General features: G+C 48.4%; 1 protein-coding gene and 1 long non-coding RNA gene across 2 annotated transcripts in view; one reads left to right on the top strand and one right to left on the bottom strand.

The window, feature by feature from the left end:
- Positions 1-16,271, bottom strand: part of LOC138806576 (N-alpha-acetyltransferase 25, NatB auxiliary subunit) — a 48,123-nt gene extending 31,852 nt beyond the window's left edge. The window contains exons 1-4 of the mRNA XM_069992003.1: positions 16,185-16,271; positions 5,296-5,381; positions 3,320-3,458; positions 2,231-2,349 (exon numbers count right to left, since the gene is read on the bottom strand). Of these exons, the coding sequence (XP_069848104.1) occupies positions 2,231-2,349; positions 3,320-3,458; positions 5,296-5,381; positions 16,185-16,242 (402 nt within the window). The 5' untranslated portion in view covers positions 16,243-16,271. The remainder of the gene's footprint in view (positions 1-2,230; positions 2,350-3,319; positions 3,459-5,295; positions 5,382-16,184) is intronic.
- A 12-nt stretch (positions 16,272-16,283) lies between these two features.
- On the top strand, positions 16,284-25,549 carry LOC138806582 (uncharacterized). The gene is made up of 5 exons (XR_011365929.1): positions 16,284-16,941; positions 17,385-17,441; positions 18,116-18,267; positions 22,733-22,862; positions 23,524-25,549. It is a non-coding gene; the product is annotated as an uncharacterized lncRNA (long non-coding RNA).
- Positions 25,550-26,185: the final 636 nt, after the last annotated feature.

Here is a 26,185-nt window from a genome sequence, read left to right as displayed (position 1 = left end):
ACAGTGCCTAGGCCCGGAGTTCAAGCCCCAGGACTGGCAAAAAAAAAAAAAAAAAAAAAAAAACACCATGGTATGGTAGGCTTTTCCAAGAAAAATTTAGTTAAGTTTATTTCCTTTCTACTTTCTTTAAGGAAAACTGGGAGGAGACTGGTATGTGTAAAGCCTCTAGGAAGCAGCACTCGTTCAGCAGTCAGACAGGTGCTGCCAGGCAAAGACCTGAGGTGAGGCTGTGGATGCAAGAACAAATATTTGGCTGGGGGTAAGTAACTACATCAGTTCTAAGATGGGAAAAATATCAAAATAAGTAAAAAAAAAACCTAGGTGAAGTTCAGAGGTAGCTTAGCAAACACGGGGTCTGTGTCCAATTCCCAGAACCCCTAAAAAAAAAATAAAAAAATAAAGGGCTGAGATGTAGCTCAGTAATAGAATACCTGCTCAGCATGTATGTGCAAGGACCTAATTATAATCTCCAGCACAATTTTTAAAAGGTGGGGGAGATCTTTGGAGGCATGGCTCAGGTGGTAGAGCCCACCTAGCAAGAACCTAGCAAGCACCTTGCAAACACCTAGCAAGCACCTTGCAAGCACCTAGCAAGCACCTTGCAAGCACCTAGCAAGCATAAGATGGAATTCAAAATCCATGTGCCAGTGGTTCACACCTATAATCCTAGCTACTCAGGAGACTAAGATCTGAGGAGCAAGGTTGAGGCCAGCCCAGGCAAGAAAGTCCATGAGTCTAATCTCCAATCAACTTGTGGGGGGAAAAGCCAGAAGTGGAGCTGTAGGCTCAAGTGGTAGAGTAAAAAGAAAAGCTCAGAGACAATACCCAGACCCCCAGTTCAAGCCCCAGGACTGGCACAGAAAAAAAGGAAGGAAGGAAGGAAGGAAGGAAGGAAGGAAGGAAGGAAGGAAGGAAGGAAGGAAGGAAGGAAGGAAGGAAGGAAGGAAGGAAGGAAGGAAGGAAGGAAGGAAGGAAGGAAGGAAGGAAGGAAGGAAAAGGGGTTGCAAGGCAGACTGTGGGTATCTTTGTTGAGAAGTCTTTGAAAAGGACTCTATAGAAAGCAGGGAAATGATACATATAAATCAACTTTTCAGGGAATTCTATGTTAGCACTACTGTGCAGACAGAAAACAGGAAGAAAGGAGGCATTAAACAAGGATGAGGTAGATCAAAAAGAGAAGAGGTCTGAAAGCAATATGGAGTATATTCCAAAGGATTGGACAGACAGCCTAGGATGGCCTGAAGTCCCTGTAGCTGAGACTGGGGTACACACACTGGAGGAATGGGATGAAAACCGTTAGAAACAGTCTGACATCATAACTGTTAATGAGCTTTTTGTGTGGGTGTTTCATTCTTCTCCAATGTCAGCTTTACCAATACACTAGTTCAGACAGGTCCATGTCAATGAAGCTCCCTCAAATACACATACAAAACACTAACTGGCAAGAAGCTGCCTCAGGAAAATATTAAAAACAAAAAGTCACTCAAACAATGAAGACTTTTTTTCCCCTTCTAAAAAATCTCACCATGGCCTGGCCCTAGCAGTTCAAGCCTGTAATCCTAGTTACTCAGGAGGTGAGATCTAAGGATTGAGGCAAAAAGCCAGCCTGGGCAGAAACGTCCATGAAATTCTTATCTCAAGTAAACAAGCCAAAAGCCAGAAGTGGAGCTGTGACTCAAGCAGAAGAGTATCAGTCTTGAGCAGAGAAAACCAAGAGTGCAAAGCACTGAATTCAAGCTCCAGTGCTGGTACAAATTTAAAAATAACCACAACAACAATGAACAAAAATAAAAACCCCAGCAGATTAGAGTTGTCCAGAGAGCATGGCTCAGCAGCATTGCGTTAGTTAAACATGAGGCCTAAGTTCAAACCCAAGTGCCACCTAAAATTTAAAAAACAAAAACAAATTCCAGAAGGCTACAAACACTTAAATTTACAAACTAGATGAAACTTTAAAATTATTCTCCCGATAATCTATTCATTTCAGATTGCTATCTGATGCAGTGGGACAGTTACCGAAACCAAACGAAACATACCATTTAAGCCACACAAGAACAATCAACTCTTTCTCAAATAAGACACCTTTAATAAATGTGGCTGATCACCACAAACCAACATATAATTTTAATTCTCTACACACACACACACACACACACACACACACAGCAATTAAACCACATTACCACTTAACAGTAACCCCACAGCCCGATAGATATGGGGCTCAAGTTACCTGTTGCATTTTCTTGTATTCCCCTACTCTGGCATAGGCCATGAAGAGGTGCGAGTGGTATTCCTCACTATTGGGAACTTTCTTCACAGCTGCCTCATAAAGTTTTGTAACTAACTCCGCTAAGACAAAGAGAAATAAAAACTTCAGCATGCTTCAATAATCAAAGCAAATCCTAACAGCATTTAGTGTTCTCTCTATTTGGTACAAATGGAGGTGTGCTACCAGTGAGGAGGAGGAACGCATTCGCTTTGCCTTTACATCATCTGATATTCACTTTGTTTTTTTGATGTGTATGTGTACAGGTCCTGGGGCTTGAACTCAAGGCCTGGGTACTCTCCTTGAGCTTTTTCTTACTCAAGGTTAGCCCACTAGAGCCACAGCTCCACTTCTAGCTTTTTGGATAGCTAACTGGAGATAAGAGTCTCACAGACTTTCTTTCCTAGATTGGCTTCAAACTGCAATCCTCAGATCTCAGCCACAGGCATGACCCACCAGCATCTGGCTGATACTGACTCTACTAGCTGTTGTTTGGCAGAAGCACAAAGTAGCTCAGATCACCTCATTACATTTACAACATACAACAGCAGCCAGGACCCGCTCTGTCTCCTTCCTAATTCTTTCCCCTAGTACTTCATTGTTAAATTGTTTTAGTTCCACTCAGAGACATGAAATCTGGATATTGAGGCTCAAAGCCAGCCTTGGCAGGAAAGGTCAGTCCATGAGACTGACCCACAAAAGATATCCAGGCAAAAGACAGAAGTAGAGGTGTGGCTCAAGTGACAGAGCGGAGTGCTCAAGCCCTGGTACTAGCACCAAAAACAAAAGTGAAAACAAGGGGAAAAGACTTCATTTAGCAAATCATAATGACACAAATAAACTCACTTAAAACTTCATTCCACTTCATGGAACCTAACTCTCGTAAATATATTTTCTGTTCAAGAGCTTCCATCAACAAGCCCTGGCTACTGTGTCAATCTAACTACTGTCATCATGTAAATCATGGCTGATACCTAAACCAGACAAAGCAAATAGAGAAGTCCTCAGAAAAGGGGACAGCCTATGCTTCGCAGTGGAAAGAAAGCAACATACGCCGATGCATCTCCCGGTAGAGAATGGTCAGTGCTTGGAGTGAGTTGTCATCTGTGGGCTCCAGAGCGGCCACTTCCTGAGCCAGAGTGAAAGCTTCCTCTTGCTTTCCAGTTCTCTGTAAACCAATTGCCTTTAGGACCTACCAGCAAGGAAAGAAATGTCAGTTTTGCTTGTTTTTTTTTGAGGATGGGGGGGGGGGGGGGGAGTAGTACTGTGGTTTGAACTAAGAGCTTCATACTTGCTAGATAAGCAATCTACCACTTTAGCAATGCGTCCTACCAAATCCATTTTTAAAATGAAAAGCTGAGGGCTGGGAAGGTGGCTCAGTGGTAGAGCGCTTGCCTTGCATGCCTGAGGCCCTGGGTTCGATTCCTCAGCACCACATAAGCAAAAAGAAAAAAGCCGGAAGTGGCACTGTGGCTCAAGTGGTAGAGTGCTAGCCTTGAGCTGAAGAGCTGAGGGACAGCGCCCAGGCCCAGAGTTCAGGCCCCACGACCGGACCCAAAAAAAAAAAAAAAAAAAAAAAAAAAATGAAAAGCTGAGCTGGGTGCCAGTGGCTCATGCCTGTAATCCTAGCTACTCAGAGGCTGAGATCTGAGGATCATGGTTCAAAGCCAGCCCAGACAGCAAAGTCTGTGAGACTCTTATCTCCAATTAACCACTCAGAAAAAGCTAGAAGTGGCACTGTGGCTCAAGTGGTAGAACACTAGCCTTGAGCACAAAGAGGTTCAGGGACAGCTCCCAGGTCCTGAGTCAAGCTCCAAGACCACCAAAAGAAGAAAAGGAAAAGCTGAGACAGGAGAAAGAAATGGAGAGTTCAAGGTCAATCCCTAAGGCAAGCTTATGTGGCAGTTTATGGATCAGCACAATCTTAAATTTAAACCTTAAATATGATATAATTTAAGATTTCTTCCTATTTGCTTAGTTTTTTGTTGTTGTTTTTTTTTTTTTGGTCAGTTGTAGGGCTTGAACTCTAGGCCTGAGCGCTGTCCCTCAGCTCTTCAGTTCAAGGCGAGAGCTCTACCACTTGAGCTACAACGCCACTTCCCGTTTTCTGGTGGTTTATTGGAGATAAGAGTTTCATGGACTTTCCTGCCCAGGCTGGCTTTGAACGGCAATCCTCAGATCTCAGCCTCCTGAGTAGCTAGGATTACAGGCGTGAGCTACTGGTGCCTGGCTATTTTTGTTTTTTGAGAGTAGTTTTTTGTTTGTTTGGGGGGGGGGCATTGTTCTGGGGATCAAACCTCGAGCCTTGTACATTCTAGACAAGCACAATACTTGCTGGTACCTTTGCTCAGGACTGCCTCCAACTCAAGATCCTCCTGTCCCCTGAGATTACAGGAGTGTACCAACTGCCAGACAGACCTTAATTTAGTCATACTAAGAGTGTATAGTAGCCACATAGGGCATGCTATAAAATATTCTAAAAATGGCACAAATACATCTCCTTTCTTTAAGGAACTTAAAAAAAAAAAAAAGCTGGAGATGTGGCTCAAGTGGTGGAGTATTTGCCTAGAAAGCTCAATGCAAATATAAACAATCCCAAAGCTCCAACTTCAAACTCCAGTACTGCCAAAAATAGTAATAGGGCTGGAAATGTGGCTTAGTGGAACAGTGCTTGCTTAGCATGCATGAAACCCTGGGTTCGATTCCTCAGTACCACATAAACAGAAAAAGCCAGAAGTGGTACTGTGGCTCAAGTAGTAGAGTGCTAGCCTTTAGCAAAAAGTAGCTCAGGACAAGGCCCAGGCCCTGAATTCAAGCTCCAGTACTGGGGGAAAAAAAATAGTAATAATAATAGTCTTTAACTCCTTCATGGGAAGCAGGAAAGGTTTCTATTTCTCCCTCCTTTAACCTTATTTTTATACTTAAAAAATTTTGCTAAAAGGAAAAAAAAAAGTTGTAAAAAAGGAAAGTCCAATTAAGAATTACAAATATAACCATATATATGAACACTCGAGCTCAAAAAAACTTACCTTAGCACAGTGAAGATCCTTGTGTTTCTTCAACAATTTGTCTGCCTGCTGAATTGCCATTTTATTATTCCCATTATCAAGATAATCTACAAAGAGAAAATATGTTATAGTCATTACATTCCTACAGCAAAAAATACAAAAAATGGGGGAGGGAGGTTGTTCACATGGTAAAGGACCTGCTTAGCAAGCATGAGTCTCAGAGTTCAACTGCAATACTGAAAAAAAAAGAACTAACCACCAGGTACTGGTGGCTCAAACCTGTAATTCTAGCGACTCAGGAGACAGATCTGAGGATCATGGTTCAAAGCCAGCCTAGGCAGGAAAGTCTGTGAGACCCTAATCTCTAGTTAACTACCAAAAAAACGGAAGTGGAGTTGTAGCTCAAAGTGGTAGAGGCTAGCCTTTTACAAAAGACTCAGGGACAACACTCAGATCCTGAGTTCAAGCCCCACGACCAACAAGAACAGCAAGAGTCCCATGGACTTCTTTTCTGTCCATGCTGGCTTCAAGCCAAGATTCTCAACTCTCAGCCCCCTTAGAAGTTAGGATCACAGGCATAAGCCACCACAGCATATCTGACATACATATACAGTAGATTAACTTTCACTCATACATATCCATAACCTTGTGTGACTAGAGCACTTACAGTATATTATTAGTAACTATAGCCCTCAACCTGTATGTTAGATCTCTAGACCTGTTCATATAGCATAACCACACTGTGGCCTTATCACCTACATCTCCCTTATCTACCACTCCCAAACTTTGTCACCACTGGGGTGGAGAGGGAAGTCAAAGGGAAGGGGAATAAGCTCCTTTCTCAGGGTCTTCATCCCTGTCTCTTCATCTCTTCACCTAACTCCTGCTCTTCTTTCATATCTAAACTTATCACAGACCCTAGGTCTGATCCAGTATGGCCAAAAGATGAAAATCAGTTGGGATTACAAACTCCTAAAAATTAGAATCTTGTCTGTGTTGTTCTCATTCCCTTACCTTCCCTGTGCCTAACTTACAATAAGTTCTAAGTTAATATGCAGGATGAAGAAAGGAATTTATGTTGGGCCCCACTGGCTCACATTGAGATCTGAGGACCAAGATTCAAAGCCAGCCTTGGCAGACAAATCTTATTTCCAATTAACCAGAAAAAGCTGGAAATGGAGGTGTACCTCAAGCAGTTGAGTGAAAAAGCTAAGCATAAGCATGTGAGCCTCTTAGTTCAAGCTCCAGTACCAGCATCAAAAAACAAAAGAAAAAGAAATAAAAATAAATGCACAGGGGCTGGGAACGTGGCTCAGGGGTAGAGTGCTTGCCTTGCATGCATGAGGCCCTGGGTTCAATTCCTCAGTACCACATACACAGAAAAAGCTGGAAGTAGGTGCTATGGCTCAAGTGGTAGAGTGCTAGCCTTGAGCTGAAGAGCTCAGGACAGCGCCCAGGCCCAGAGTTCAAGCTCCACGACCAGCAAAAAAAAAAAAAAAAAAAAAAAAGGCACAAAAAAAATAAAGGATAAAGAAGAGGGCTGGGGGGCTAGGAAGGTAGCTCAGTGGTAGAGCGCGTGCCTTGCATGCATGAGGCCCTGGGTTCCACTCCTCAGCACCACATAAGCAAAAAAAGCCAGATGTGGCGCTATGGCAAAAGTGGCAGAGTGCTAGCCTTCAGCAAAAGAAGCTCAGGGACAGTGTCCAGGCCCTGAGTTCAAGCCCCAGGACTGGCCAAAAAGAAAAAAGAGAGGGTTGGGAAGGTGGCTCAGTGGTAGAGTGCTTGCCTTGCATGTGTGAGGCCCTGGGTTCGATTCCTTAGCACCACATAAGCAGAAAAAGCTGGAAATAGTGCTGTGGCTCAAGTGCTAGAGCGCTAGCCTTGAGCTGAAGAGCTGAGGGACAGCACCCAGGCCCAGAGTTCAGGCCCCACAACCGGAACCCCCCCCAAAAAAAAGCAAAGAAAAAAGAGAGAGATGCACTTATCTGTAAGATGATACAAAGCAGCTAAACAATACTTATTTGAGCAGAAAAAGAAAGTGGCTGAGAGAACCTTTCCTTTAATCCAACAAAGATGATAAGCAATGGCCAGGTACAGAGGTACATGCCTGTAATTCCAGCACTTGGGAAGGGGAAGCAGAATAGAGTTCAAGCCCAGACTGAGCTACAAAAATAGTTCCAGCCCAGTCTGTGCTACATAAACAGACCTTGACTGGAAAAAGGAAACAAAACACAAAGGGACCACACCAGGCAGCTCAATGCAAAGACTGGTGATACCTTTCAACTAATAAGGTAAATTTTTCAGAATGTTCTACTACCTTTTAAAGGACAATACATGTCACTGTAAAAACAAAACAAAACAGTATAAGGCTTAGCTGGGCTAGATGTGAGACTAAAGTGTGAAGGGAAAGGGAAAAAAAGACAAGTAAGCCAGGCACCAGTAGCTCACACCAGTAATCCTAGCTACTAAGGAAACCGAGATCTGACAAATGCAGTTCAAAGCCAGCTGGGGCAGACAAGTCTATGAGATTCTTATCTCCAATTAACAACCAGAAGTGGTGCTGTGGCTCAAAGTGGTAGCTAGCCATGACAGCCTTGAGCTAAAAAGCTCAGAGAGTGGCTAGGCCCTTAGTTCAAGCCCTCCCCCCCTCCCAACAACAACAACAACAACAAAGTGAGAGAGCAAGGCCTTGAGTTCAAGGTGAGTACTTTAAAAAAAAAAAAAAAAAAAAGCTTCCCCCAGCCCCCGCTTCAGTATTGAGGCTAGAACCCAGGACCTTGCACATGCCACCTGAACACTCTGCCACTAATCTCTGTCCCCATGACCACCAAAAACAACAAAGAAGTAGTGAAGAAAAAAATATGTTGCATGAAGTAATTTTTCTACAGAAAATCAAAAGTCTTCACTACCACAATACTTAGGGAAAACAGACAAAACTCATAAAGTTATTTTGCTTTTATGCCAGTCCTGGAATTTGAACTCTGGGCCTGGACATCGTCTCTGAGCTTTTTTTGCACAAGGCTAGCTAGCGCTATACCACTTGAGCCACAGCTCCACTTGCAGCTTTTTGCTGGTTAATTAGAGATAAGAGTCTTGTGGTTTCAAACCACAATCCTCAAACCTCTGCCTCTTGGGTAGAGGCATGAGCCACTGACGCCCAGCCAAAGATTTAATCATACTTAACAGGAAAGAAGTTCAGAATAAATATCGCCTTTGACTGATGATGCAGGAGCTTTCATTAATGAGTAAAAGCAGAATAATTTGCTGACATTTGACCAGACACTCAAAGGAAAAATTCAAACTCACCAAAGTGATCATGTCAGTGGCTCATACCTACAACGCTAGCTACTCAGATTTGAGGATCATGATTCAAAGCTAGCCTGGGCAGAAAAAGTCCATGAGACTCTTATCTCCAATTACATCAGAAAACAACTGGAACTGGCACTGTGGCTCAAAATGGTACAACGCCAGCCTTGAGTGAAAGAGCTCAGGGACAGTGCCCAGGCCCTGAGTTCAAACTCCACAACTGCCCCCCGCCCCCCCCACTCCAAAAAAAGTGATTGCTGTTGAAAAGACACTGCTGGGAATCATGCATCCCTGAACTAGGCTGGTCAAAGACTGGAGGTACAACAGCTAGAGCAAGGATCTGTGCATGGGGCAGGGGTGCTAGTATGTATTTCTACTTTGAAATGTCACTATTCCTATTTTGCAATTTGCTAACCTAGTAATTCCCATATTCTACAGTTGTTAAATCTAATACCAGGCTATCATTTTCACTTCCAATTGGTTAAAAAGTGGTGAGAGGGTACTTCATTTAACAGAATCAAACTTTTTTTTGGGGGGGGGAGTCTGTTGTGAGACTTGAACTCAGGGCCTTGGGCACGGTCCCTGAGTTCTTTCCGTCAAGGCTAGTACTCTATTACTATACATCACAGCACTTCTTATGGTTTTGCAGTCGTTAACTGGAGATAAGTCTTCTCTAGGACTTTCCTACCCAGGCTAGCATTGAACCCCATTTTCGGATCAGTCTCCTAAGTAGCAAGGAGCCACTCACATCTGGCTTAAAAATACTTTTAAATTAAGCTGGGCACCGGAGGCTCAAGCCTGTAATCCTAGCTATTCATGAGGCTGAGATATGAGGATTGTGGTTCAAAGCTAGCCCAGACAGGAAAGTCCATGAGACTCTTATCTCCAATAAACTACCAGAAAACCAGAAGTGGCACTGTAAGCTCAAGGACAGTATTCAAGCCCCACAACCCACCAAAACAAACTAAAAAAAAAAGAAAAAAATTTTAAGTCATTGATGGTAGAAGAAAGTAACAAGTCATACAGGAGTACAAAAGCTAGTGGAGGGGTTGGGAAAGTGGCTCAGTGGTAGAGTGCTTGCCTCGCAAACATGAGGCCCTGGGTCCGATTCCTCAGCACCACATCAACAGAAAAAGCTGGAAGTGGCGCTATGGCTCACATGGTAGAGCCCTCGCCTTGAGCTGAAAAACTCAGGGACAGCGCCCAAGGCCCATAGTTCAAGCCCCAAGACCAACAACAAAAAAAGAACTAGTAGAAACTATATAGCACAATAGAACTATTTCAAAAAGTCAGCATGAAGCTGGACGCTGGTGGCTCATGCCTGTAATCCTAGCTACTCAGGAGGCTGAGATCTGAGGATCGAAATTCAAAGCCAGCCCAGGCGGGAAAGACTCCTATCTCCAATAAACCACCAGAAAACTGGAAGTGGCGCTGTAGCTCAAGTGGTAGAGCGCTTGCCTTGAGGCACAGCACCCAGGCCCAGAGTTCAAGCCCCATGACAGAAAAGAAAAAAGAAAAGAAAAGAAAAGAAAAATACTATCTTGAAAGAGCTGAAGTATCAGGCAAGGTTTCCCACAGCTGTAAAATCCTAAGACACTTGGCAGTCAGTACCTATGATGTCTTAGAGAGTTAATGATGGTAAACTGAACTTGGTGAAGCACTGGGCTCTCCTGTGAGCATACTGGTTCAATCCCAGATCTACGATATATTGATACAACACAGGGTAAGCTAATCTCCTTGGCCTTCAGTTTCCTACAATGACCCCCAAAATTCCACCTTAATAAGGCAGCCCAAGAGTAAGTAAGCACTCAATGGAATTACTCAACTTTTTTGTTTTTTTTTTTTGTCGGTCGTGGGGCTTGAACTCTGGGCCTGCGCGCTGTCCCTCAGCTCTTCAGCTCAAGGCGAGCACTCTACCATTTGAGCTACAGCGCCACTTCCGGTTTTCTGGTGGTTTATTGGAGATAGGAGTCTCACGGTCTTTCCTGCCCGGGCTGGCTTTGAACCGCGATCCTCAGATCTCAGCCTCCTGAGTAGCTAGGATTACAGGCGTGAGCCCCCAGCGCCCGGCTTGAATTACTCAACTTTTGAATGGACAAGCTCCATCATAGACCACCTTGTTTACTTGCTAGCCAGTAAACATTAGAACTCAAGGGTTAACAGTTGTTTAAGAATATTAATGGAGGGCTGGGAAGGTGGCTCAGTGGTAGAGCGCTTGCCTTGCATGCCTGAGGCCCTGGGTTGTATTCCTCAGCACCACATAAGCAGAAAAAAAAAAGCCAGAAGTGGCGCTGTGGCTCAAGTGGTAGAGCGCTAGCCTTGAACTGAAGAGCTGAGGGACAGCGCCCAGGCCCAGAGTTCAGGCCCACGACCGGACCCAAAAAAAAAAAAAAAAGAATATGGATGGGCACAGGTGGCTCATGCCTGTAATCCTAGCTACTCAGGAGGCTGAGATCTGAGCACCGCAGTTCAAAGCCAGCCCAGGCAGGAAAGTCCATGAGACTCTTATCTCCAATAAACCACAGAAAACTGGAAGTGGTGCTGTGGCTCAAGTGGTAGAGCACTCCCCTTGAGCAGAAGAGCTCAGGGACAGTGCCCAAGCCCAGAGTTCAACCCCTATGACTAACAACAACAACAAAAAAAAACCAGAGTATTAATATGTTTAAGCAACAGAAGTCTGAAGTTCAAAATCAAAAGTGCTCTAGTCACTTGCTGGGCAATAGTGGCTCATGTGTGTAATCTACCAACTCAGGACACTGAAATCTGAGGATCAAGGTTCAAAGCCAGCCCCAACAGGAAAGTCCATGAGGCTCTTTATTTCCTATTAATCACCCCAAAAGAGCCAGAAATGAAGCTAAGCTTTGAGCAAAAAGACCTCAACCGGGCGCTGGTGGCTCATGCCTGTAATCCTAGCTACTCAGGAGGCTGAGATCTGAGGATCGCGGTTCAAAGCCAGCCCGGGCAGGAAAGACCTTGAGACTCCTATCTCCAATAAACCACCAGAAAACCGGAAGTGGCGCTGTAGCTCAAGTGGTAGAGCGCTCGCCTTGAGCTGAAGAGCTGAGGGACAGCGCCCAGGCCCAGAGTTCAAGCCCCATGACGGACAAAAAAAGAAAAAAAAAGAGCTCAGACAGTGCCATGAGTTCAAGTCACAGGACTGGCACTTCCCCCACCAAAAAAATAAAATAAAAATAAAAATGCTATAGTCTGTTCTCTTTCTTTTCCTATTCTTGCCAATTTCTGTTAATCGCTTTAGAGTTCCTAAAGAAAGCCTCTTCTAATCCTCTTCCCATGTTGACAATGAAAGTTACATAACTGTGACTTCTGTTTTGAGAATACATGTCACTTCAAGAAAATATGTTTAGCAGTGTGAAATGGTGCTTTTTATTAGACAGCTCAAAAATGAATATGGAACCAAAGGCATTTCTTTGTTCTCAAGAACTTTAAGAATTCAATTATTCTTAAAAGTACTCTTTTTTTTTTTGGGTCCGGTTGTGGGGCCTGAACTCTGGGCCTGGGTGCTGTCCCTCAGCTCTTCAGCTCAAGGCTAGCATTCTACCACTTGAGCCACAGCGCCACTTCTGGCTTTTTTTTTTCTGCTTATGTGGTGCTGAGGAAACGAACCCAGGGCTGAGGCATGCAAGGCAAGCGCTCTACCACTGAGCCAGCCCCTAAAAGTACTCTTTTCAGTTTAAAAAAAAAATTATAAGTCCACAGGCAAGCCAGGCGCTGGCGGCTTGCAAGGGTCCTGCCTGTCATCCTAGCTACTTGAGAGGCTGAGATCTGAGGAGCATGGTTTAAAGCCAGCCAGGGCAGGAAAGTGTGAAACTTCTCCAATTAAACACCACAATGAATCACACACTGATCCCTGAATTCAGTTTTTCTATCACCCATTCCATGCATCACTCCTGCCCTCTGAAGCAAGAGATGTTAACACCCAAAAATGGGAAAAAGGAAACCACTCACCACCTGTAGCCTTAGACAAGTCAGTGTTTACAACTCAAAGTGAGGGGATTTCTAGCTTACAGGGAGGGAGGCTGGGGTTCAAGTCCCAACTCCAAGGACTAGCTGAATGATTTCAAGTTTTCTTTCTTTTTTTTTTTTTTGGGGGGGGGTCTGGTTGTGGGGCCTGAACTCTGGGCCTGGGCGCTGTCCCTCAGCTCTTCAGCTCAAGGCTAGCGCTTTACCACTTGAGCCACAGCGCCACCTCCGGCTTTTTTCTTTTTGCTTATGTGGTGCTGAGGAATCGAACCCAGGGCCTTATGCATGCAAGGCAAGCACTCTACCACTGAGCCACCTTCCCAGCCCTGATTTCAAGTTTTCTAAACTGTCAAAAAAAAAAAAAAAAAAGTCTGTAGGCTGAGATCTAAGGATTGAAGTTTGAAGCCAGTCCAGGCAGAAAAAAATCCCTGAAACTCTATTTCTAATACAGCAGCAAAATGCTGGAAGTAGAGATGTGGTTCAAGTGGCAGAGCACTAGCTTTACACTAACAAACTAAGAGAGAGTGCGTCCCTAAGTTCAAGCCCTAGTACCAGCACTCCCCCAAAAATTAAAGGGGCAGAAACATGACCCCCCCAAACAATATGTAACGATTAAATGGAAAATTCCATATAAAAGGCCAAGAATATGAAATATGTTAATGAAAACACTAAGAATGGAGACTTACGTGTATTCTCTACACTTTATTGTTAGCCACCTCATAGAATTGTTACTGGGATCAGATGTGAGAGGACTCGATCACGCAAAAAAAAAAAAAAAAAAAGCAGGATCCACTGAGCCAGAAACACGAACACCCACAACCCTGACAGTGCTCACACACACACTCACAACACCGACAGTCCTCACACACACACACCGACAGTCCTCACACACTCACAACACCGACAGTCCTTACACACACACCGACAGTCCTCACACACTCACAACACCGACAGTCCTCACACACACACACCGACAGTCCTCACACACTCACAACACCGACAGTCCTTACACACACACCGACAGTCCTCACACACTCACAACACCGACAGTCCTTACACACACACACCGACAGTCCTCACACACACACCGACAGTCCTCACACACTCACAACACCGACAGTCCTCACACACTCACAACACCGACAGTCCTCACACACACACCGACAGTCCTCACACACACGACAGTCCTCACACACTCACAACACCGACAGTCCTCACACACACACCCCGACAGTCCTCACACACACACACACCGACAGTCCTCTCACACACACCCCGACAGTCCTCACACACTCACAACACCGACAGTCCTCACACACACACCGACAGTCCTCACACACACACCGACAGTCCTCACACACACACACCGACAGTCCTCACACACTCACAACACCGACAGTCCTCACACACCGACAGTCCTCACACACACCCCGACAGTCCTCACACTCTCACAACACCGACAGTCCTCACACACACCCCGACAGTCCTCACACACTCACAACACCGACAGTCCTCACACACACACCGACAGTCCTCACACACACACCGACAGTCCTCACACACACACCGACAGTCCTCACACACACACACCGACAGTCCTCACACACACACCGACAGTCCTCACACACACACCGACAGTCCTCACACACACACACCGACAGTCCTCACACACACACCGACAGTCCTCACACACACACCGACAGTCCTTACACACTCACAACACCGACAGTCCTCACACACACACACCGACAGTCCTCACACACCGACAGTCCTTACACACTCACAACACCGACAGTCCTCACACACACACCGACAGTCCTCACACACACACCGACAGTCCTCACACACACACACACACACACCGACAGTCCTCACACACACACCCCGACAGTCCTCACACACACACACACCGACAGTCCTCACACACACACACACACCGACAGTCCTCACACACACACACCACACACATACCACACACATATACACCACACATCACACACACACACACACACACACACACACACACACACACACACACACACACACACACACACACACACACACACACACACCCCCCCCGACAGTGGTCATCCCTGTACCTTCCGAGACTACCTTTGCAAAAACCTTTGACCTTGAGGCTTCCCCCACCGAGGCCCCCGTCTGAGGGGAAGGAAATGTGTGTGTGTGGGGGGGGCGTCTGGCGACGTTAGACCCGCTGCTGGGCAGGCCGCCTCACACTCAGCTCAGGGTGGGCGCCTGGGGTCGTGGCGTCGCGGTTCCAAAAGCCCGCGGGGACGAGGCCGAGCGGGGCGGCGGGGCGGGGGGGGGCGGGGGGCGGCGGGACGGCGGGGCGCGGCGGGGGGGCGGGGGACGGCGGGGCGGGGGGACGGCGGGGGGCGGCGGGGGGCGGGGGACGGCGGGGCGGGAGGCGGCGGGGGGCGGCGGGGGACGGCGGGGGGCGGCGGGGGGCGGGGCGGCGGGGGGCGGCGGGGCGGGGGGACGGCGGGGCGGCGGGGCGGGGGGCGGCGGGGGGCGGCGGGGGACGGCGGGGCGGGGGGCGGCGGGGGACGGCGGGGCGGGGGGCGGCGGGGGGCGGCGGGGGGGCGGCGGGGGACGGCGGGGCGGGGGGCGGCGGGGGGGCGGCGGGGGACGGCGGGGCGGGGGGCGGCGAGGGGCGGCGGGGGGCGGGGGGCGGCGGGACGGCGGGGGGCGGCGGGGCGGCGGGGGGCGGCGGGGCGGGGGGGCGGCGGGGCGGGGGGACGGCGGGGGGCGGCGGGGGGCGGGGGACGGCGGGGCGGGAGGCGGCGGGGGGCGGCGGGGGACGGCGGGGCGGGGGGGCGGCGGGGGACGGCGGGGGGCGGCGGGGGGGCGGCGGGGGACGGCGGGGCGGGGGGGCGGCGGGGGACGGCGGGGGGCGGCGGGGGGACGGCGGGGCGGGGGACGGCGGGGGGCGGCGAGGGGCGGCGGGGGGCGGGGGGACGGCGGGGGGACGCGGGGCGGGGGGCGGCGGGGGGGCGGCCCGGGAGAGCCGGGAGAGCCGCGCCGGGCCGCCCCCCGCCCCGCGCCCCCCGCGTGCGCCGAGCAGCTGTTTCCCCGCTCGCAGCTCGGCGCCCGGCGCCCGGGCCTCGCCGGGGTGACCTTGCGCCCCCCCGCGTGGACCTCCGTTTCTCCACGTGCACCCCAGCCCGGCCCATCGGGCAGCCCCCAGGCCCAGGCCCCGTGCGTCCGCTCTCTCCTCCCCCGGGCCGGGAGCCGGCACCACCCTCTCCGGAACCGGTCTCCCTGGCGGGGAGACGCCGGGCGCTCCCGGGAGCGGCCGTTAGCCACGCAGCCCGCGGGCGGCGCGGCCCCAGGGCAGGGCGCGCCCCGAGCGGCCTTCCGGACAGACCCGCTTCGCCGAGGCGCGCCGCGGCCCGGGCCGCGCCGCTGCCGAGCGGGGGCTCCGCCGAGCCGGGCCGGAGACTACGCGAGGCCGCCACTGCGGCCTAGCTGCCCGCGCGGCCCGCCCCCTCGGCTGCCCGCTCCGCGCGCACGCTCCCTCAGTACCCCTCCCGGGCCCTGGCCCCGGGCAGGGCAGGCCTCGGCGTGACGGGCTGCTGACCAGGCTGGCCCCAGGCACTCACCGTAAATGGGCCGGAGGCGCCTGTCGTTAGGGTCCTGCACATGGCCCCGCGTCGCCATGATGACAAGCGCAGAACCGCAGTGCGCACGCGCCGGTCGGGCCCCCGGGAAGGGGCTGTTAAAGGGCCAGCGTCGATCCGGCCGCGGTATCGCGATAGTCGAGGGGCTGGGGCCGAGACTATGCGTGCGTGCGCGCGCAGAAGCGGAAGTGCTCCCCAACCCGTCTCCCGTGCCCGGCGCCCCTCTAATCCGTCCCGCTCAGGGAAATTAGCTGACAGGTGGGAAATGCTATTGAAACGGGGAAGAGGAGGAGAACGGTCTGGGCCGAAGCCAGGGCCGGGCCGGCCCCGCCTCTTTATCCCATCGGACCTCTGCCCCGAAGAACCAGCTCGAGAGGCTTTTCTCAAAATGGCATTTGTTACGCAGTGCGGAGGGATCGAAGCCCGGGCTAGGCGTGCCGGCTTGCACCCCACCACCGGGCCACCTGCCCAGCCCCAACGCCCTGAAAACACGAAACGAAACCGAAAGCCGGGCTTGGATTAACTGTTGAGCTGTTGAGGAAAGGGAAATCCTCAGGAACCCTGACCCCAGGAAAGTACGGAAAAGAGGGCAGAGAGCCCCCTGGCCCGGGCCAGCCACCCTGGGGGGTGCCTCACGTAGACTCTAGGTTACGCTGGGGGCTCACCCCGGTCATCCTAGCTACACCGGACGCTGAGATCTGAGGATCAAGGTTCGAGGCCAACCTGAGCAGAGAAATCTGTGAGAGACTCTCTGATCTTTCCTAACCCGCTAATCTCCAGTGAACTACTAGAAAGTCCGAAGTGGAGCGCTGGCTAGCGCTTGCCTTGCACGCATGAAGCCCTGGGTTCCATTCCTCAGCACCACATAAGCAGAAAAAGCCGGAAGTGGCGCTGTGGCTCAAGTGGTAGAGTGCTAGCCTTGAGCTGAAGAGCTGAGGGACAGCGCTCAGACCCAGAGTTCAAGCCCCATGGCAGGAAAAAAGAAAAACAAAACCAAACAACCCTTTTGCTCACTCTGGCTGAGGTTATTGGGAAACATTTAAATATTCCCCAAGATAAAGTTTATCAGACAAAACACAGTGTAACATTGGGAACATACTCATACATTATTATTTATCTGAAATTCAAATTCAGTTCAATGTCCTGTATTTTTGTTTGCTAAATCTGGTCATTCTATCTCAGGGAGAACGTCACGGTCACCGTACTAACCAACAAGGAAGGGAAGGGTGGGAGCCTCAAGTAAGTTGACCCCTGGATCTCTCTGAGAGGAAGTGACCAGGTATGACCTGGCTGAGATGGGAGTGGAGGGAGGAGACCTGGGGTTCACCTTTGGTGCAAGTGAGAGATGGAGAGGGCAGGGACTGTGGCTCAGTGGTAGCATGCCTGCCTAGCATGCATGAAGACCTGGGTTCCATTCCTCAGTATCACATACACAGAAAAAGCTGGAAGTGGCGCTGTGGCTCAAGTGGTAGCATCCTAGCCTTGAGCAAAAGAAGCTCAGGGACAGCGCCCAGGCCCTGAGCTCAAGCCCTAGGACTAGTAAAAGAGAGGGGGTGGGGAAGGGGAGGGGGAGAGAGAGAGAGAGAGATGGGGGAGTCACCTGGAATTTTCAAAATTTTCCCAGAATGGAAAAACACAGCACCCTGCGGAGGGGGTCACGGGAGGTGCCTGGCAAGGGCTGCTGCTGCTGAGTTACTCAGCTCTGTTTTTAGGTTACCTGTGTTGGCACAGCACCAGAGAAATGCTGGCAGGCTGGGCATAGGCTCCCTTCACTTGGCCAGGCCAGAACGTGGTGTGGGCCTGAGGTTAGCACCCTTAGTGGAATATATTTCCTTGTATGCTGGAAGCCAGTTTAACCTCCAGGTAGGAGGAATTGTACCTTCTCTTCTCCCATTTCTCTCCCTTGTTCTCAGAGCCTAGGAATGAAGCAAGGTTGCAGCTCAGAGCCTGTGCTCTGCTCCCTGGATGGCAGCCTCCACACCTTGGAAAGGGCTGAGCCATTTCAAGTCATTCCAGTCAAAAGAGCTGAGGAGCCAAATGTCCATCCTTGAAACTCTGAGAGAAGGTATTATGGGGTGGTGCTTGCTCAACATGCATCAGGTATTCCCATTTTCTCAACTTAATCCTGGCAAGTATGCACTTCATTCAGAGGTAGATTTGCTCTGGTGAGAAGCTTTCTCCCTGTGCTTCAACTGCTGGGGACATGGTGGTGGTTCTAGGTCTCTCCACCAATAACTCTTCTGGTATTTCTCTGCAGCCTTTATTTTTGTGCCAGTACTAGGACTAGATCTCAGAGTTTTATGCCCTTGGGTAGTATTTTTTCACTCAAGGCTTGTATTCTACTACTTGAGCCACTGTCCCTTTTTTGTTTGTTTGTTTGTTTGTTTTTACATCTCCACTTTTATTTTGGCTTTTTGGAGGTTAATGGGAGATACGCTGCTTAGTGGTAGAGTGCTCGCCTAGTGAAGCCCTGGTTCCATTCCTCAGTACCATATAAAGAGAAAAAGCCAGAAGTGGTGCCATGGTTTAAGTGGTAGAGTGCTAGCCTTGAGCAAAGGAAGCTCAGGAACAGTGCCCAGGTCCTGAGTTCGAGGCCCAGGACTGGAAAGAAAGAAAGAAAGAAAGAAGAAAAGAAAAGAAAAGAAAGAAAGAGGAAGGAAGGGCAGGGAAGGGAATTACAGACTTTCTTGTCGGGGCTGGTTTTGAATCATGATCCTCAGATCTCAGCCTCCTGAGTAGCTAGGATTATAGGTGTGAGCCACCAGCGCCTGGCTAGTTTCCTGCACTTTTGACAGAATTAACAACAGTGCTGACTCTGAAATTGAATCGATTCCACTTCAAACCCAGGCTCTAACATCTATTGACTGTGACCTCCTAAGCAAGTGACTAGAAAGCCCTGAACTTCATCTGCAAAATTATAACAAAGGACACTACCTCATACAGCAAAAGAATAGACTCTGGTCCTTGTCCATATAAAGAAACAGACACAGACAGACATGATAGTGCATCCCTGTAATTCCAGTACTCAGGCTATGGCAGGGGGATTATGGGTTTGAGGAAAGACGAGTTTCATAGTGGCATGCTGTCTCATGAAGAAGGAAGAAGGAAACAGGAGGAGGAGGAAGAGGAGAGAAAAGATTTTATCTTTTTTTTTTTTTTTTTTTTTTTTTGGTACTGGGGATTGAACCCAGGACGTTGCGCTTGCTAGCCAAGCGCTTTGCCACTGAGCTACATCCCAGCCCAAGAAAAGATTTTTAAAAAGCACAAAGGAAGAGGGGCTGGGAAGGTGGCTCAATGGCAGAGCGCTTGCCTTGCATGCCTGAGGACCTGGGTTCGATTCCTCAGGACCACAAAAGCAGAAAGAAAAAATCCGGAAGTGGTGCTGTGGCTCAAGTGGTAGAGCACTAGCCTTGAGCTGAAGAGCTGAGGGGCAGCGCCCAGGCCCAGAGTTCAGGCCCCACAACCGGACCCAAAAAAAAAAAAAAAAACACAAAGGAAGAAAGCATTAGCTGGGTATTGGTGACTCATCTCTATAATCCTAGATCTCAGGAGATTGAGATCTGAGGATCACAGTTCAGAGCCAGCCCAGGTAGACAAATCTAAGAGCCCTATCTCCAATTAACCAGAAAAAGCCATAACTATTGGCATGACTCAAGTGGTAGAACACCAGCAGTGAGCAAAAAAGCTGAGCAAGAGCTTGAGACCCTGAGTTCAAGGCCCAGGACTGAAAAAAAAAAAGTACAGGCAGATCAAAGCAGAGAACTACAGAACTGAAAACTAGAAGTTGAGATAAATTTTAGATATTGTCTTGATTTTACCAGTAGTTGAACGAGTGAATTTTTCCCAGCAGAAAAAAAGAGGATGGTGCCAGGTGCTGGCTGCTCATTGCTGTGATCCTAGCTATCTGGACGCTGAGATCTGAGGAGTGAGCTTCTAAGCCAGCCTGAGCAGCAAAGTGTATGAAACTCTTATCTCCAATTAACTGCAGCACAAAAGCAAATGGGGGGCGGGGGGTGGGGGGGGTGGGGGTGGGGGGGTGGGCGGGGCGGGGAAGAGAATAGAGCACTTTCAGGCTCAATCCCTTTTGCTGTAGTTTCGCACTTCCAATTCTATCCACCAGATGGCACACAAGTTCCAAGTTGATCAAACCATTTTCCACATGAAAGGAATGTCTCATTGTTTTTCCTGTTTACGAAAACAGAATATTAATGTCATATATTATACATTACCAATCATTATTATTTGATACTCTAATTTCAAATATAGTTTTGTTATATTTTAATAATTTTACTTATCTTTATCAAGGTATAATTTATATCATAACATTCACCTGTTTTAGTTTGGAATTTATTTTTTAGTACCCATCCTAGGGCTTGAATTCAGGGTCTGGGTACTGTCCCTGAGTCTTCTTTTTTTTTTTCTTTTTGGGTCCGGTCGTGGGGCCTGAACTCTGGGCCTGGGCGCTGTCCCTCAGCTCTTCAGCTCAAGGGTCTACCACTTGAGCCCCAGCTCCACTTCTGGCTTTTTTTTCTGCTTATGTGGTGCTGAGGAATCGAACCCAGGGCCTCAGGCATGCAAGGCAAGTGTTCTACCACTGAGCCACCTTCCCAGCCCCTCCCTGAGTCTTTTCATTCAAGGTAGAGCTCTACCATTTGAACCACAGCTCTACTTAGAACTTTTTGGTGGTTAATCGGAGATAATCTCACAGATTAGCCGGGCGCTGGTGGCTCACGCCTGTAATCCTAGCTACTCAGGAGGCTGAGATCTGAGGATCGCGGTTCAAAGCCAGCCCGGGCAGGAGAGACCGTGAGACTCCTATCTCCAATAAACCACCAGAAAACCGGAAGTGGCGCTGTAGCTCAAGTGGTAGAGCACTCGCCTTGAGCTGAAGAGCTGAGGGACAGCGCCCAGGCCCAGAGTTCAAGCCCCACGACTGACAAAAAAAAAAAAAGAATCTCACAGATTATCCTTCCTGGGCTGGCTTCAAATCACAATCCTCAGACCTCAGCCCCCTGAGTAGCTGTGGTTACAAGTGTGATCCACCAGCGCTTAGCACTGTTTCCATTCTTAACACGTGAATCTTTGTCTTGTTTTGTTTTTTGTTTTTTGTTTTTCTGGGTCTGGTTGTGGGGCCTGAACTCTGGGCCTGGGTGCTGTCCCTCAGCTCTTCAGCTCAAGGCTAGCGCTCTACCACTTGAGCCACAGCGCCACTTCCGGCTTTTTTCTTTTTGCTTATGTGGTGTTGAGGAATCAACCCAGGGCCTCAGGCATGCAAGGCAAGCGCTCTACCACTGAGCCACCTTCCCAGCCCCAACACGTGAATCTTTGATCCATTTGGAATTTGTTTCCTTACGAGTAGTGAAATGGAGCTCCAGTTTTATTTGCACTAAACCCTTCCCACTGTAGAATCCATCTTTCACAAAGCACACAATGCCATATTTACCAGATTTTTAACTTGTGCATGTATTTCTGTCTAGTGGTAGAATAGCTTTCAGGCTCCAATCAAGGACCCAAACCAGGAGCTACAAGTAAGGAGTCCACAGAGCTAGTTGGCATCTGTGCCCTGAGCCTGAGCTTTCTCTGTGCAGCCTTGAACTGCTGCCTTTGGGTAAAACTGGTCAGTTACTTGAAACTGCCGGAGGCCAAGAAGAAGGAGACCCTCCAATCCAGACAAAGAGGCCCTGGGACAGCACTACTGCCTTAGAGGCAGGTATTGGGTATGATAAAGCCTAAGAGATAAGGGATTAAAAGAGCCAGAAAAACTACAAACCAACCCTAAAATTTATAAGTGCACATGACCTAGAATAGCCTAGAAGATCTTGAAAAACAGGAAAGCATAAGGTGACTTACATGACCAGATATCATGGCAATGTAAGTTACAGCCATTCAGACGACATCAACGTGGAATAAAGATAAACACAGAGGTAGAGAGAGTCCAAAAATGGATTCCATATATATGGCAGGAGCCCAAGTGCAAGGCAGTGGGTGAAGGAAGGAATGTTTCTCCCGGTATGTGCTCCATTGGGATTTATCTTTAAAAACTAGCCAGCCAGGTGTTGGTGGCTCACACCTGCATTCCTAGCTACCCAGGAGGCTGCGATCTGAGGATTCCAGTTCAAAGCCAGGCCAGGTGGGCAGAAAAGCCTCTGAGAATCTTATCTCCAATTAAGTACTAAAAATGAAAACAAAACTGGAAGTAGAGTTGTGGCTCCAGAGGTAGAGCACTGGACTTGAGTGAAAAAATGCTCAGGGACAGTGCCCAAGCCCTGAGTTCAAGCCCCAGGACTGACACACGAAATAAAAAAATTAAATTAAATTAAAATGAAACAGGGCCACAATGGGATGTCCTTAGGTGGGTTTGATCCTGAGCAGCGCAAAAAACAAGAAAAGGACACACTGTACACACTACATACTACACACATGTAAACTTAAATATAAAGAGACAATAGTAGCTCAGTGCTTGTGGCTCATGCCTGTAATTCTAGCTTATTCAGGAGTCTGAAACCTGAAGGGGTTTGGGGTTTCCACAGGACTGTCTCTCCAATTGAACAGCAAAAGGCCAAGCTGTGGTTGTAGCTCTGGGGTGGAGCCCCAGCCATGGACAAGGCGGTGCGGGGCCCGGAGCTCAAGGCTTGAGATGAGCAACAAATAAACATTCAGGTAGGTCAGTCTTGACAATTTGAAAAATGTGTTGGGGCTGGGAAGGTGGCTCAGTGGTAGAGCACATGCCTTGCATGCATGAGGCCCTGGGTTCGATTCCTCAGCACCACATAAGCAAAAAGAAAGTGACGCTGTGGCTCCAGTGGTAGAGCGCTAGCCTTGAGCTGAAGAGCTGAGGGACAGCGCCCAGGACCAGAGTTCAGGCCCCATGACCGGACCTCCCCCGCCAAAAAAAAAAAAAGAAAAAAAATGTGTCTATTATTCATTTTCCTTTAATTGCTCATTAAAGTCAAGGTGCATTCCAACTTAACCAAACACAGCAATTAATCTCAAACTTTTAATTTTATTTTTTTGCTGGTCCTGGGGCTTGAACTCAGGGCCTGGGTGCTGTCCCTGAGCTCTTTTGTTCACAGCTAGTACTCTACCCCTTTGAGCCACAGCTCCACTTCTGGCTGTTTTTGTGGATCATAAGAGTCTCACAGGGACTTTCCTGCCAGGGCTGGCTTTGAACCATGATCCTCAGATCTCGGCCTCCTGAGTAGCTAGGATTACAGTTATGAGCCACCAGCTTTACTCTCAGACTTTTAAAATGTAACTTCTGTGATGCCACCCCAGAAATATTTATTCATTTATTTGTTCATTTATTTATTTATTTTTGTAGGCCCTGGGGCTTGAACTCTGTGCTTGGGCACTGTCCCTGCACTCTTCAGTTCAAGGTGAGCGCTCTACCTCTTGAGCCACAGCGCCACTTTTGGTTTTCTAGTGGTTTATTGGAGATAAGAGTCTCACGGACTTTCCTGCGGGCTGGCTTTGAACCGTGATTCTCAGATCTCAGCCTCCTGAGTAGCTTGGATTACAGGCGTAAGCCACGGTCGCCTGGCTCAGAAATCTTTATCTAGTGTCTGAACCGTGGGCCTGGGAATCTGCATTCTCATCCTCTACGACACACCAAACTACTCTGAGAAAGACTGATGGAGCATAAACTATCTTCCCCTGAAATTGGGAAGTACTCTCCTATACAATGCAGGGGGAGACCATGGAAGGATTTTCTGGAAAACTCGGAGATACAAGTGCTCTCCTTACAAGGAGGACAGAAGGTATCTGGTCAGACATCTGGGGGAGGAAACTACCAGCAAAGGGAGGGAGCCCCAGCTCTTAGGAACTCTGCCTAGTAACAGGCTGGCCTGGAAAGTACCCAGCATGCTCTGAGACCTTGGGTCCAATCCCTGTCCTCATGAATATGTATGATTCCCCAGATGTCAACTGAGAACCAACCCCTCCTTTCTGCTCAAACACACACACACACACACACACACACACACACACACACACACACACACACACACACACACACACACACACACACACACACACACACACACTCTTCATCCTTCCTCTTCTCTACAATTCCTGGCAGAATCTCTAGTTCTGTGCTTAAAAACAAAGAAGAAAAAAATAATGTGAATATTTCATTTCAGGGTCAAGGGCACACCCACAGAGTGTATCAGGGCTGGCACCTCCATTAGGAAACTGGCTTCGAGCAGTGGGTTCACAAGCATTTTCCCAGTGACACATGAATATATTATTGTGGGTAGATACAAAATGCCATTAAAAAAAATCACACCAAAAAGGATGTTTACAGCCTGCCCTGAAAATCCTACATCCGTGAAGAAGACAAGGGCTCGCGGCGTGTGCACTATACCTTGTGAGTTGCCTTCGAATATCACTCCCTTCCTAGTTTCCCTTTGTATCCTGTCAGTTGTCAAGCAGCTCTGAGCAAGTGACACACCATCAGCTTCCAGCCCTGGATGGCGCTGAGAAGCACCAGAAGAATATAAAAGACTTGTGGGTAGAAATGGAGAGGCTGAGACTGGGGATGTGGCTTCTGAAGGAGCCCTGTCCGTCCATGTAGGAGGCCCTGCGTTCCACCCTCAGCACCCACAAACAAGCAAAACAAACAGCCCAGCTTAGCTAAATACTGATGACTGGAGACCGGAGCGCCTCTGTTCACGTGGACACATGGCTGGATGGCTGCATTTTCTGGTTTTGGTGGTGATGGTGCTAGGAGTGGAATCCAGGGCTGCTCCACACCATGCAAGCACTTGATGGCCGCTGAGCTATACCCTCAGCTTTGTCGTAATACTGGAGGGTGGCATTGGTGTGGGCTTCTCAATTTACACTCAGAACCTCAGGTCCTTGAGATCCACTCATGAAAAGCTTTTCCAGGTGTCTCACCAGACAGAGAGGGTTACGGATTTGTTTTACTGTATTAGGGTTAAAGTAGGGAGAAAGAAAAAGATAAAACATTCTTGCTCCCCATGGTAATGGGCATTAAAGATTCAAAATGGAGGTTTTATATTATTTATTATTATTATTATTATTATTTATTAGTTGGTCATGGGGCTTGAGCTCAGGGCCGGGGTGCTATCCCTGAGCTCTTCTGCCCAAGGCTAGTACTCTACCATTTTGAGCAACAGCGCTCCTTCTGGTTTTCTGGTGACTAATTGGAGATAAGAGTCTCATGGACTTTCCTTCCTGGGCTGACTTCAAACCTAGATCCTCAGATCTCATCTCAGCCTCCTGAGATTACAGGATTACAGGTATGAGCCACCAGCACCTGGCTAGGATACACTTTAAATGGGTGAAATTCCATGTGGTATGGTATGTTAATAAGACTATTATATAATTTTTCGTTGCTCAGTACACTAATTTTTTATTTACTATATGTAATTCCAATAAAGTTTAAAACCAAATGCAAAATAATAGTACCATCCTTCCAGAGATACTTGAGAAAATGGGTGGAAAAAAAGGGATGTGGCTGAGTGCTGATTGGGCCACCATGAATCCAGGGCTCTGGAAGCTCAGGGTGGATTGCTACAGTTACCCTTTGTTGTATGCAAAAAAGTATCAGAATCAAAGCTGGGGGGCGGGGGCAGGAGGCAGTTTCAAGCTCGTCCTAGCTACTCTGGAAGCTGAGATCTGAGGAACAAGGTTCAAAGCTAGTCTGAGCAGGAAAGTCCCAAATGACTCTTAAATCCAAATTAACCACCAAAAACCCAGAAGTGGAGCTTTGGCTCAAGTGGTAGGGAGCCAGCCTTGGGCAAAAAATTAAAGGGCAGCACACAGGCCCTGAATTCAGATGCCAGTACTGGCACCAAAATGAAAAAGTAAAAATTCAGCCCAGCCAGAACAGGGCTGAGGGAATTTAAAAAAAAATCGAATCCCATAAAAACATATTTGGTATTAGCCAAACAAAACAATGCTACCTTTTAGTTTTTTTTTTTAAATCATAAAGCAGCAGAAAGAAAGCTATTAAGTGTAAG

The sequence above is a fragment of the Dipodomys merriami genome, unplaced genomic scaffold (genome assembly GCF_024711535.1).
Source record: "Dipodomys merriami isolate MVZ:Mamm:240054 unplaced genomic scaffold, mDipMer1.0.p SCAF_400, whole genome shotgun sequence".
Taxonomy (NCBI): Eukaryota; Metazoa; Chordata; class Mammalia; order Rodentia; family Heteromyidae; genus Dipodomys; species Dipodomys merriami.
Note: the sequence above shows the minus strand (reverse complement) of the source record. Positions and strands in the feature narration are given on the sequence as shown.